This window comes from Daktulosphaira vitifoliae, unplaced genomic scaffold, assembly GCF_025091365.1.
Source record: "Daktulosphaira vitifoliae isolate Bord-2020 unplaced genomic scaffold, ASM2509136v1 Scaffold_1, whole genome shotgun sequence".
Lineage (NCBI taxonomy): Eukaryota > Metazoa > Arthropoda > Insecta > Hemiptera > Phylloxeridae > Daktulosphaira > Daktulosphaira vitifoliae.
The window spans coordinates 80,615,049-80,628,009 of NW_026099572.1; the positions used below are offsets into that span (position 1 = coordinate 80,615,049).

The 12,961-nt window shown below is 25.8% G+C and overlaps 1 protein-coding gene across 2 annotated transcripts; it reads left to right on the forward strand.

The window, feature by feature from the left end:
- Positions 1 to 2,048: 2,048 nt before the first annotated feature.
- LOC126895768 (beta-galactosidase-like) lies at positions 2,049 to 9,318 on the forward strand. 2 transcript variants are annotated; one of them, XM_050667974.1, is made up of 12 exons: positions 2,049 to 2,167; positions 3,453 to 3,553; positions 4,561 to 4,727; positions 5,996 to 6,146; positions 6,213 to 6,276; positions 6,687 to 6,781; positions 6,848 to 7,037; positions 7,110 to 7,459; positions 7,549 to 7,824; positions 8,407 to 8,544; positions 8,648 to 8,860; positions 8,922 to 9,318. In XM_050667974.1, the coding sequence occupies exons 2-12, from the start codon at positions 3,485 to 3,487 to the stop codon at positions 9,123 to 9,125; spliced, it is 1,917 nt and encodes a 638-aa protein (XP_050523931.1). In that variant the 5' UTR covers positions 2,049 to 2,167; positions 3,453 to 3,484; the 3' UTR covers positions 9,126 to 9,318. The 2 variants fall into 2 exon arrangements, with proteins under 2 accessions (XP_050523931.1, XP_050523930.1); XM_050667973.1 differs by lacking the exon at positions 2,049 to 2,167 and having other exon boundaries at positions 3,128 to 3,553.
- Positions 9,319 to 12,961: the final 3,643 nt, after the last annotated feature.

Below are 12,961 nucleotides of genomic sequence, written 5' to 3' on the forward strand. Positions count from 1 at the left end.
TTAAAGTACATTACATTAGCTTTAATTTAAGATATATATAAAAGTGTCAGACCTTCCGGAACACTTTCAGAAGTTAAGTTGAAAAAGTTCTTCTTTCTATATGCATTTTTTATATTTGAAGCCACCCCGTATATAGGGAAATAGTCTGATTTAAAAAAAAAGTATGTCCAATGAAAGATGTATATAAATACTACTTCTCATGAAAAAATTGTATTGATCCATACATTTTTTAAAAAGTTATAGCACTTTAAAGTAAAAAATGTAAATTATAAAATCGAGAATTTTCACACAAAAATNGAGAATTTTCACACGAAAATAGCATTCGGTAGCCATTTTCCTTGATTTTCCAAGATCCTTGATCTTTATTGAAGTTATTGAATCTAAATGAGATAAAAATCAAAGGAGTTAAAAATTTATCCCAACTTAAAAAGAATTAAGAAAAAATGCAAAAAATTCCTTGCTCTACGCCGGTTGGAACCTTGTACCCCAAGCGCGTAAAACACAAGTGTTACTGACTCAACAACCGTACGTCGCATCCGACGACTAAAAAAAAATTGGCTATTTAAGCTAGTTCAAATTTCAAAGTTATTTTTCTTGACTTCAAAAAAGCATAAAAAATTAAATAAGTTTAACTTTCTATGCTATATTAATTTTATTTATATAATATTTATGAAAATCTGTGCACTCCCCTTGTCAGGTATTTTAAAATAAAATAAAATACAAAACCCAGAATTTTAACACACAATAATAGCATATTTTTGAATACGGTAGTCATTTTTACCATGAAGACAAATCCAGAGGTCAAATTTTTTTTTTTCAAATTAAAGTANCGGTGAGAGCTGAAAAAAAAAAAAAAAAAAAAAGACATCATAGTTAAATTAATACCTTCTTAGCTTTGCATCGAAGCTAAAAAAAATGTCGGACTTTATTTTGTTTTCGTGGTGAAAATGGCTGCCATATGCTATTTTTGTGTTAAAATTCTCGATTTTATATTTTTAAATTTTAACTTTAAAATGCTACAACTATTTGCAAAATGTACGGATCACTACAATTTATAATATTTATATACCTCTTTCATTCGACATATTTTTTTTTTAAATCGGACCATTTTCCTTTATACAGGGGGGGTTCAAATCTTTAAAAATGCATATTTAAAGTAGAACTTTTTCAACTTAATTTTTCCGGAAATACTGACACTTTTATATATATATTAAATTAAAGCTTACGTAATATACTTTAATATTAAAAAAAAAAGTTTTGGAAATATCAATTTCACACTTATATCATAAAACTTATAAATTATAAATTATTATAAATCATAAAACTTGTAATCAAGAAATAAATAAGGAAATAGGAGATCATGTTGCTTTTGGAATAATCCACCAATTTTTTAAAATTAAACACTATTTGCATCGAATCATTTTTCTATGATAGTGATTTTAATCACTGTCAGATATCATTATAGTTGACCCAACTATGCCACGTCACCACTGTGCGGCGACCCCCTTGCGCAGGGTTTTTTTTTATATAAAACAACATTCAACTACAGTATGTACTTTAAAACGATTTTTTTTTCACTATATTTTTTCTTGACATTCATACTGTGTAAACCCAAATGATACGATGATGGTCCCACCTACTATTAGTGACATTGTTTTATGCTAATAATTACCATAATTACAATAGGTTTTATTTAACTAATCAACAGCATACCTATTATCTCATTATTTAAATAAAGCCTATTCACTTCAGTAACAAAAACTTATATTTATTTTAGTAATGATCATAGCATAGAACTTGAGGCAAGTGTAAATTTTTTAGGAAAGCACATATTCATAATTTTTTGTTTGACACAAATTCATTTAACAATATTCTTATTCCATAGATAAAATTTTATTTCGCATATTTTTAAAAAATTATTAAACAATCAGTTTAATAAAAATCATTTTTTAAAAAATAATTTTAAGTATAAAATATTATTACTCGATTCCGTTTTTTAACTTCTTTGTAACAAAATGACAGCATGATTATTTTATTTGTATATTGATTATATTATATTTCACTATAGTTTTACATCTATTATATGTATATGAATTAGGTTTTAACCTATATCACTATCAACATCTAAATTTTTAAACACAATATTTCATCGCTTCAGAAAAGAAAGGTACAAACGCAATTTTTACGATTAATACATTTAAAAAATAATAATACCATCTTATAATTACACGTTTTAATCCTTATATGAAGTATTTACAATTATTATATCTAGTTAATATTTATAAAAATTAAAATTTTTATATAACTTTTTTATATTTATAAGATAACACGACAAATATGCGTGATTGTTGTTTTATTTGATTTTATTTATTTTGTTTCTTTTTTACTGTTATATTATACTTATGTGCTAGTTATTTATTAAGATATTCATTATTATATTGGATTAGTCTCGTTTTACAAACAAACAAATAAATAATTATATGATAATTTTAATTTTAAAAACAGTTTACTGAATAATCATCTATATTGCATTAGAATCATTTTTTTCGAGCTATAATTTATTGTTTGATTCACTTCATCAGACTAGTTGGTTATATTGAGACCACACGTGCACAATATTTTCTGTAAAGTTATTTAATTAAATCAAGCATAATTTTACATATTTTATAATTTTTTTGTGTAGATTTTATGGCATATTTTGCTATTTTTTAGCTCATTTCTATGTGCATATTTTAATATTTTTTAACACTTAAAAAACTAAGTCTTGAAAAAGACACTATTTTTTAGTTATATGCAAAAGGTATCACTGACTATTATTGACAGTAATACAATTTAGATAATAAACTACACTATTACAGCAACTATAATATTAAGTTTATATTATTATTGTATAGTGTACAATGTGAAATAGAAAAAATATTATTTTCATAGAAATTATTAAAAAAATCGTAATTAGAACAAATTAATTAGTAAAACATTGATAGAACAAAGTGCTTGACAAATATAATATTTTCACAACAGTAAATAATTTAAATTAAAACCTGATATTTTAAAATTTAAAACCAGTTGGTAAAACTGAGAGTTTGCCTCTAAGTTTATTAGTTTATCTGGTAATTTTATTACCATTTGATCCTATTAGCAGTTACGAAAGAGGTCTAGTACGGTCTTGATTACTGCATTTGCATACTTTTAGAATATAAAACATTTGTATTTTTAGTTTATTATATTTAAATAAGGGACTTATCATAAATATAATTTATCTGAACAAATAAATATATTATTAAATTAACAAATATTGTTAAATAAAAATTTTGTAATTATAAGGAATTTCATTTGAAATTTTTATTAACTGTTATACATAATCAAATAAAAAAGTGTAAACAATTGTGTGGTTATATAATTTTAGTTAATATTTATAACTCTGTTTAATAATAATAATATATACTTTTAAGTGATAAGTTATAATTTACTTTGAAAACATAAGATGAATTTACCCAGACTTCATTTATTTTTCACTTTGGCGTTTTGTGCTTTGGCGGATATTTTGCAAACGGTAATTAAAGTATTTTAATTAATAATAATAAGTAAAATATTTATAATAATTCTTTTAACTTTGCTGTATTGGTCTGACAATATATGTATTACTAATTTTTTTTCAGAAGTTAATAGTATCCTATTTTCTACAATTTATAGAAAAAAAAACTTTTTTCCTTACCCCTTTCTTTCCCTTTAAATTTGTCTGAATTTTTTTCTTTTAAAATAGAAAAATGTTTAACCAAGTTACAAATAAGATGATTTAATAAAAAATGACTAATCGATAACAACTTTAGTACTATCAATTTAAAAGATATTAGTATTTTTATAATAAGGCAGGAGGAATAATTTGGTTCATAAATGCCTAGAGATAAAAATAAACTCCCGCAATTTACCTCCTGCCATTATATAAAGTGTTAATTACTTGTAAAATAAGGGTTTAAACATTGTAATCGATTGGTCAGTTTTTAGTTAGATAATATGTAAGTCATAATTTAACTATAATCCTGTATTATCAGTAGAGTATTTAGCTTTTTGGTACCCCTCCTATCACTCAATAGACAATAATATTTTTTATAATTTTACTTTAAACTTTTAATTTTTAATATTCGTAACAAAATGCATAAATACATGTGTAAAACAAATTTATATAAAAAAAAATATATCAATTTAGTAGTGTAACTTAATCTTTGTAGTCTTTAAAAAAGTATGAAAAGGGGTGACCCTCCAACTTAAAAACTACTACTTTTTATTTTTGTTTAATTTTTTTTTACTTATCATATTTTTTTATTCTAGCTGAGTGATTTAGAAAGGTTTCTAAATCTCATAATAGGAACAAATGACAAATAATAATTTTTGAACTTTCCCACTATATGTGTAATTGACTCGATCATTAAAAGATTTAGACCCACTTAGTACATTTAAATGACAACTATGAACATCTCTAAATTGAAACATTTCTTTCATTTAAAAGTAATCTACTATTTTAATTGATCAATTAATAATTGAATAATTTCTTATCATTAGTCTATTAATCGAACATTTGTTGTTGACTACGATAATAACGAATTTCTTAAAGATGGTCAAGTATTTCGGTATGTTTCTGGATCATTACATTATTTTCGAATTCCTAAACAATATTGGAAAGACAGAATTATTAAAATGAAAGCATCTGGTTTGAATGCCATATCTACGTAAGTTCTTCATTTTTACTTAACTACTTTAAAATTAAATAACTAAGGACTTGAAATTAATACATAATTCGTACAAAAAATATCTTCATTAAAATCACAATTAAAAAATATACTTTAATTCTTTTTAAATTTTGTTAACAAGGTCCATGGATTCACATTGCCGAATTTGTCCTTGAATACCATAACCAGTGCTGGATTTAGGACTAGGCTATAGCCTAGGGGCGCTGCGGCCGGCAAAACTCTTGATTTTTTTTTTAGATATAATTCCTTTCTGCGAATTTAATTTTCCATCTACTAGAATTAATGTAGTTATTTTGGTAAATTAGTTACTCGCTGTTGTAAAATTATAAAAATAGCACGGAATATATTCTACAATATATATATATATATAATGTGATTAGGCAGGGTAGCTACGGCACGACGATATACATTATCTAAAATAATAATCGGCGACGGCGGTCGTTTAAATTGTGTCGAGCAACCAAATCAAGAAAACGCCAAACGTATTATTAATTAATGTTTCTTATTTTTTATAACGATGCAAATTTTTGTTGTTTACATTAATAAGTTGAAAATTGCATTTACTAAATCAACCGTTTATTAACAGAATAAAAATATAATTATTATTTTTTATTATTATTCATTAATTATAATTTATGTACGATTGATTTTTTTATCATCATAATTTAAACTACAAAATTTCAATACATAATTTTTTTACGTTGACTTTTAAATACTTTTAAAGTAACTATACATTATACATTAGGAAATACAAATTTTTAAGTAAATTGGGAGGGGGTTATCAACTCAGCTCCCATTCTATCTGTGTTCTAAGAAGTGGGCGTTTGTTCCTTATTGGCCTAGGGGCGCTTTTTGGGTAAATCCGACCTTGACCGTAACATTAGTTAAGTTTATCTTACAATTTTCAGAACAAAAACAAATTTATTTTACATAAAATGTAGCAAACAATATTGGTATTTCACATTTTAATAATAATATTGTTACAATCTATCGAACATATAGGTGTATAACATATCAATGTATGCCGGTTTATCTATTTAATCTTGTTTATAAAAGTGAACTAGTATTGTTTTTGAGAGAGTTCTAAACTAATTTAAAACCTAGTTTAAATTTTACGACTGGGCTTAAAAACCTAAAATCTTTTAAGTTTAAAATTTACTTTACTCACTTTATAAAATATCATTGGTCAATATTTAAAAATTTAGAATAAGAAATATTAAATTAGAGTTTTCTAAATACCATTCCAGTTATGTTGAGTGGAGTTTGCACGAACCATTCCCAGGAATATACGATTTTGAGGGAATAGCTGATATAGAATACTTTTTAGAGTTGATTAAAGATGCTGGAATGTATATACTGCTTAGACCTGGGCCTTATATTTGTGCTGAAAGAGATTTTGTAAGTTATTAATGCATTTAATAACTAAAAAAATTAATAGTATAATTAAATTTAATATTATGAAAGGGTGGATTTCCATATTGGCTTCTGAATAAAACACAACAAAAAAGCTTAAGAACAAATGATCCTAGTATGTATAAAATTATATTATTGTTAATGTTACGTGTTAATATATTCGAGAAATATTTTAATTTTTGACTTGACTTAATTTTTATTGAACAAATTGTAATAAAAAGATTAGCACTACGTTAAACAGGATGATAAAAAAGTAAGGAAACAGGCCATTATTATGAACAATGGGAACAACATCTTATATATTGTAGTGTTTTATTTAGAATAAATGGCATTTATACCCAACCCAACCTTATAAAAAAATGATTTAAATTGAAATTTTTATTTGAAAAAAAAAAACAAGATAACGAGTGTTGATAAAAATTAAGAAGTCATTTATTCATAATTAAATGTTAATTTCATAAATATTTAATTATACACTTTACTTATAAGTTCTTTTAATTTATTTAATATTTTTTCATAAATTAGCGTATAAGGAATATGTTAAAAAATGGTTTGATGTGCTAATGGATAAAATGAAACCTTATTTATATGGAAATGGAGGTCATATCATTATGGTTCAGGTGTGTAAAATAACCATAATGGTTTTTTATTAGATTTTTGGTAGCAAATTATTTTATTTTTGTTAGGTTGAAAATGAATACGGAAGTTTTGCATGTGATAAAAACTACACTCTATGGCTCAGAGATTTATTCCGATCTTATGTTCAGGATAAGGCTTTACTCTTTACCACTGATGGTTGTGGAACTTCCTATATGAAATGTGGAAGTATTCCAGAAGTTTATGCAACAGTTGATTTTGGTGCTTCAGTAGATGATTGTTAGTACTTAATATACAAAATAGTTTAGATTAATAATTAAGTCAATTTAAAATGTGTTAAATTATTTATAGCGCAAGATTGTTTCAAATACATGAGAGAGATTCATCCTTCTGGTCCATTGGTCAACTCTGAATTTTATCCAGGTTGGTTGTCTCATTGGCAAGAACCCAACCCCTTGGTGTTTTCAAATGATGTTGTCAGAGTTATGAAGCAAATGCTTTCTTTAAATGCTTCATTTAATTATTACATGTTTCACGGAGGTACAAATTTTGGATTCACTTCTGGCGCCAATATGAACCTCAATACACCTGACGCAGGATATGAACCTCAATTGACATCTTACGATTACGATGCTCCTATAACTGAAGCTGGTGATCTAACGGAAAAATACTTTATGATTCAGAAAACTCTTTTTGAATCGGTAAGATTCAATATCAATTTCATAATATATTATTATTTTCATTCTTTAGATGCAGAATTTATAAATGTGTTTAAATAATTTTTACTTAGAAATTTTTAATTCAAAATGAAATATTGCCTTTTTGGGAGCCAAAAGCTCGATATGGAGATTTTGTACTTAATCCGTTGGCTAGTTTATTCGATGAAGCTACTCAACGCATAAAACCTGTAATAAGTGATTCACCATTGACTTTTGAATTTATGGATGTTAATACGGGATTTGTAATGTATGAAACTAATCTTTCACACGATCAAAAAGATATTTTTAGTCCTACGGTTCTCAATATCATAGGATTGAGAGACCGAGCAATAATCTATAAAGACAATGTAAGTTTTACAGACTAAAAATAAAACAAATAATTATCCTCTTTATAATTTCGGTGTAGCCTATATCGTATGGGTAACCTAACATTAATGTTTTTTTTTCAAGAGAAATCATTATAATTATAATTCAACGTTAATAAATAAAAATATGAAGTATATTGTATCATAAATGTCAAGATAAAATTAAGTATTTTTCAGTTTGTTCTAAAGGCGGCCCACGTAGCTCATTTGGTAACTCGTCGTGCCTCGGTACATTGATACCGAGATTAGTTGCATTGAACTGTTCCCCATCTCTCTGGTACAAGCAACGGCTTTTAGAGAGATCATTAAACATCCATAAATAAATAATAATAATAAATAATTTAAAAAAATGACCACTTATCAAAGTTAATAAGAATTTTTCTAAAATTAATTTAATTTGATACTTATTTTTATGTGATACTATTTGAAAGGTGTGCTATTAGTATAGTAATGGGAGTCACCAGCTTTATTATTGGTAATAATCTGACCTTTCACCTACAGTAAATTCTACGTGTAATTATTTGATACAAATTCTAATTGTTATAATAACATTCTACGTAATAGGTTAAAATTGGTACTATGTGTCGAGCAAAAGGAAATACGACAATGAGTTTAAATATTAGTTTATCTGATGAGAAACTAAGCATTTTAGTTGAAAATCAAGGCAGAGTTAATTATGGCAGCTTCCTTGAGGATAGAAAGGTCTGTGCAATGAAATCTAACGAAAAAATAAAAAGAATTTATTATTATTTATGTACATTTGAATATAATAATTAACGATTTTTTTTAAATTTTCTTCTGGTAGGGTATTCTTCATCAAGTCAAGTTAGGTAATAAAACATTAGGTCCTTGGAAGATGACGGCTCATCCCTTAAATGAGACTTCCTGGATATCGTCATTGAAACCTGTTAAAAAAGTTCAGTTACCGGCTTACTTTAGAAGTGAATTCGTCTTACCAGATATCTATAGATACTTTAAATTGTCGGACACGTATTTAGATCCATCTGGTTGGACAAAAGTAAGAATTAGATTTTATTTAAAAGAAATGTGTTGCTTGTTTTAAAACAATTTTACTTAAGGGCGTAGCGTTTCTAAATGGAATAAATCTGGGTCGATATTGGCCGTTAGGAGGTCCTCAAGTTACTCTTTATGTACCCGGAGTTTTCTTTTTACAACCTCCAGCAGTAAACACGCTCATTATGATGGAACTAGAAGGTGCTCCGGCTGATTTGTCTGTCAAGTTTGTTGATAAACCTCAACTCGATGGACCGATAACTTTATAGAATTGCTGAGTTTTTTAACTTTCACATCAATTTATTATAATTTGTATAGATTTATAGGAAAATGTCAATATTTGTATGATTTTTCAATTATCATTATTATTGTCTATGAATAATTTTAATATAACTTTGACTATTGTAGAATTTACTGTATTAGTGATAAATAATTTTTAAATTATAGCAATATAGCCATAAAGTGTTATGTATTTTTTGATTTTACCACGTCAAAATTTATTTCTCTTCTAAGAATAGGTCGAAATTGAGGGAACTTACCCCTCTTATAATTTTTATGCATAAAATATAATATAGGTACTGTTTAATAATTGGACATTATTTAAAACATTTTTGAAATTAATATTAAAATTATAAGTGATATAAAATGTTATATTGATTAAATATTGCGATAACCTAGTCACTACGATAAGACAACACATAAAATTTGTATTTTGCCACATTTGTATTAAATTGCGGTTGTCAATTAATAATAGACGCCAGCAGCGTCTTATTGTTTCATTTTAGCTTCGATGCGAAGCTAAAATTATTAACTTTACCATGATATGTTTATTTTTTCATGTTGCCACCAAAGTATCTTATTGTTTGCCACTGACACGTGCACTGCACGAACTAGTCAATCGAGAATCAGATAATGTATATTGACGTCTGTTAAAAACTTATATTTTAACTTAAAATTATTATTACTAGTGTATTTGTAGTGTAGTCTATGCTTGTTTTGAATTTATTATCAACGTCTACATAATTTAACACCACTAGCCCCGTGTTTTAATAATATCTTATTCGGATATGCACCATGAAAGGTAGAATATATTTGCGTGTAGCTCCGATGAGTAATTCTAGTCCACTCTAAATTTTTGGCAAATTTCCGCCTATGCTTTCAACACTATATAATTTCCTTTTCATTGATTTGACAAAATCGCCATTCAATCTACATTACCGCTTACATAGAGTTGGCAGATCAAATTTATATTTATCCATTTATCAAAGTTGTGTAGAAAAGTCAAAAATGCATCATTTTTTTCCAAATTAGTTTTATATGATAGCTCTTTAAATGTACTTCATATCTTAAAAAAATATAAACATTTTCACGTCCTTGTTCGTAAAAAACTTTAAAAATCAATAAATAAAAAGTTATTTATTTTTATTTTATTTTTCCAAATTATTCCTAAGCAACAGTGAAACTTGGAAACAATATAGAAATACCGTTATATAGTATTTTTTAAGAGCTTTAAAGTCTTATTTATTAATTTTTTTATTAAAATTGACTAAGATACTAATGTATTTATATTGTGTCTGTATTATTTTATAAATAACATATTTTTTTTATAAAATAATATATTAAAATATTTATTATTGTATTTGTATAATAATTAAATAGTAATGTGCGTATTACTTATAATTTCTTATTTCATTGTGATTATTTTGATTACTAGAAACATTAATAAGGTTGACCTTTACAACTCTATTTAGTACTTAAATTCTACAGTTATCACATTTTTCGGGTATTTTCAGTTTAAAATTGTTTTGTAAGAAAATTTATAAATAATTAGCGTATATTTTATTAACAATGTTGGTATTCTGTGGTTTATTGAACACTTTATAATTGATAATAAATTTACATTAATAGTTGTAGTATATAAAAATGTGAAAAATACACAGTGATTTGTTAATGATAAACTACTCAATTATTGGCAATATAATTACAATATTAAAAAAAAATTTTTTTTTGGTTTTAGCTTCGATGATAAGTTAAAATCATTGTGTTTACTTTTTATTTATTAAATTTTTTGTATTTCTCACTACTTTTTCTCAGCTCTCACTGGACCGATTTTTCTCAACGATAAGTCAAAAGATCACATGTTGTATCTAGTTGAAGACTAAGAAGATAATTTTTGATATTTTTGTTACTTAAAACTGCACAACATTTTTATTATAAATACATTAGGACATTTTTTTTTACTTTTTGTTCTAAAAATTGCCAAAACTTTTTTAAAAATGAACGAATCAAAACAATTTTTGTTTAAATTACAAATTTAAAAATTCATAATTTTTAACATTTTTTCATTATTTTTACATAAAACTTTTTAAAAAATGTATGGATCACTACAATTTTTTTTTTTATAGATATATAATAATAGAACTAACCTATCATTTAGTAAATGTTTTTTGTAAATCTGACCCTTTACCTGCCCACAGGGAGAATTAAAAATATCAACTTTTCACAAAAACTTTTGAAAGTGTTCCGGAAATACTGACACTTTTATATACCTTAAATTAAAGCTAATATAATATACTTTATTATGGAAAAAAAAATTTCAAACTTTAGTTTGTCTTAAACTATGTAAATAGTGTAAATAGTAAATGGCTACCGTATACTATTTTTGTGTTAAAATTTTCGCGACTCACCTTATGAAAAAAAAACATTTATTTACAAAACAAATTTTAATTTTTAATAAAAATCATGTTATTTGTATGTTTCTTTCATACACAAAAATTGCAAAATAATTATAAAACAAAAACAAATTAAAAAAATATCCATTATATTCATGTAAAACTTAAGTAAATTAACTAAACTTTATTTTACACATTTTGGCCTTAGTGCGAATGATGATGTTGTTTGTCATCACATAATAATTTCAAATTAGGATGAAATGATGTTAAATTTGTTCTCAAATTCGGTTCGACATCCAATCTGTTCCAATACTTATTTTTTAAGTACACCAAGGTTGAGAACGCAGCTTCACACGTATAAGTGGAGAAAAAAGGCATTAAGAATTGTATAGCTTTTTCGCTTATTCTTGGATACCCCTTTTGACAGCGCAACCAAAAATTAATTAGTGGTGCAGTTTCAAACACTTTTTTAAGATCGGTGTCGCATGAAATTTCAATTAAATTATCAACTTCTTGTTCACTAAGATAAAGCATTTCTTTCTTTTCAATTTTGACAGAAAAAGGATCTTTAATTCACATATTATTTGAGGTAATATCCGGAAAGTAGTCTTTAAAACTATTTATTAGCATCGAAAGATTTTCCTGAATTGAAACTGATAGCGTTTCAAGTGGTAAAACTTCTTCATCGCAGTTTAAATGGTTTTCAATAAATTTATGTAATGTTTTAAAAGATTAAAAATTTTCTTTTGAAAGTCGTTGTTTCCACAGAATTATTTTTTAATTATTGCAGTGACTTTTTTCGATACTTTGAAAATATTTAAACCAAAGCCTTGCAAATTTAAATTCAATTTATTGAATGTAGCAAATATGTCGTAAAAATAAGCTACTATTATTAACCATTCGAAATCGTGGAATCTATCTTTAAATGGAAAAATAGCATCTTTTTTAGATGGTGGATGTTCATTCAGAAATACCAAGACTTCACCATTTAGCTCAAACAGACGTTTTAAAACGTTTCCTTTTGAAAGTCATCGTGAATTACAATATAAAAAGAGGTGTTTATAATCACTCCCCATTTCCTCGCATAATTCGATAAAAAGTCTACTATTTAATGGACGAGATTTTATGTAGTTTACAAACTTTAACACATTCTTTCAAAGTCATGTTTGAATTTAAAGGCAAGCGTTTTATCACCAAAGCTTATTTATGGATACTACAGTGCACCCATACATAATTAACTGCTAATTCTTGAATTTGTTTAAACAAACCTTTATGACAACCTGCCATTTCACGTGCTCCGTTGCTACTTAGACCAACACACTTCATTCAATCATTACCGTGACTAGTGACCAAATCATTTATCGCTTTAAAAATCTCATCTGAGATCGTTCTTGTCGGCGCCTTTTACAAAACAAAAAATTGTCTTGTATGGT

What these genes read in the sequence shown, in the direction of transcription:
- LOC126895768 (XM_050667974.1), top strand. Translation starts at nt 3,485, where the DNA reads ATGAATTTACCCAGACTTCATTTATTTTTCACTTTGGCGTTTTGTGCT. An exon ending in CTTAAGAACAAATGATCCTA is followed by an intron (nt 6,277 to 6,686) that starts GTATGTATAAAA and finishes TTCATAAATTAG; the next exon opens with CGTATAAGGAATATGTTAAA. An exon ending in TGGTGCTTCAGTAGATGATT is followed by an intron (nt 7,038 to 7,109) that starts GTTAGTACTTAA and finishes AATTATTTATAG; the next exon opens with CGCAAGATTGTTTCAAATAC.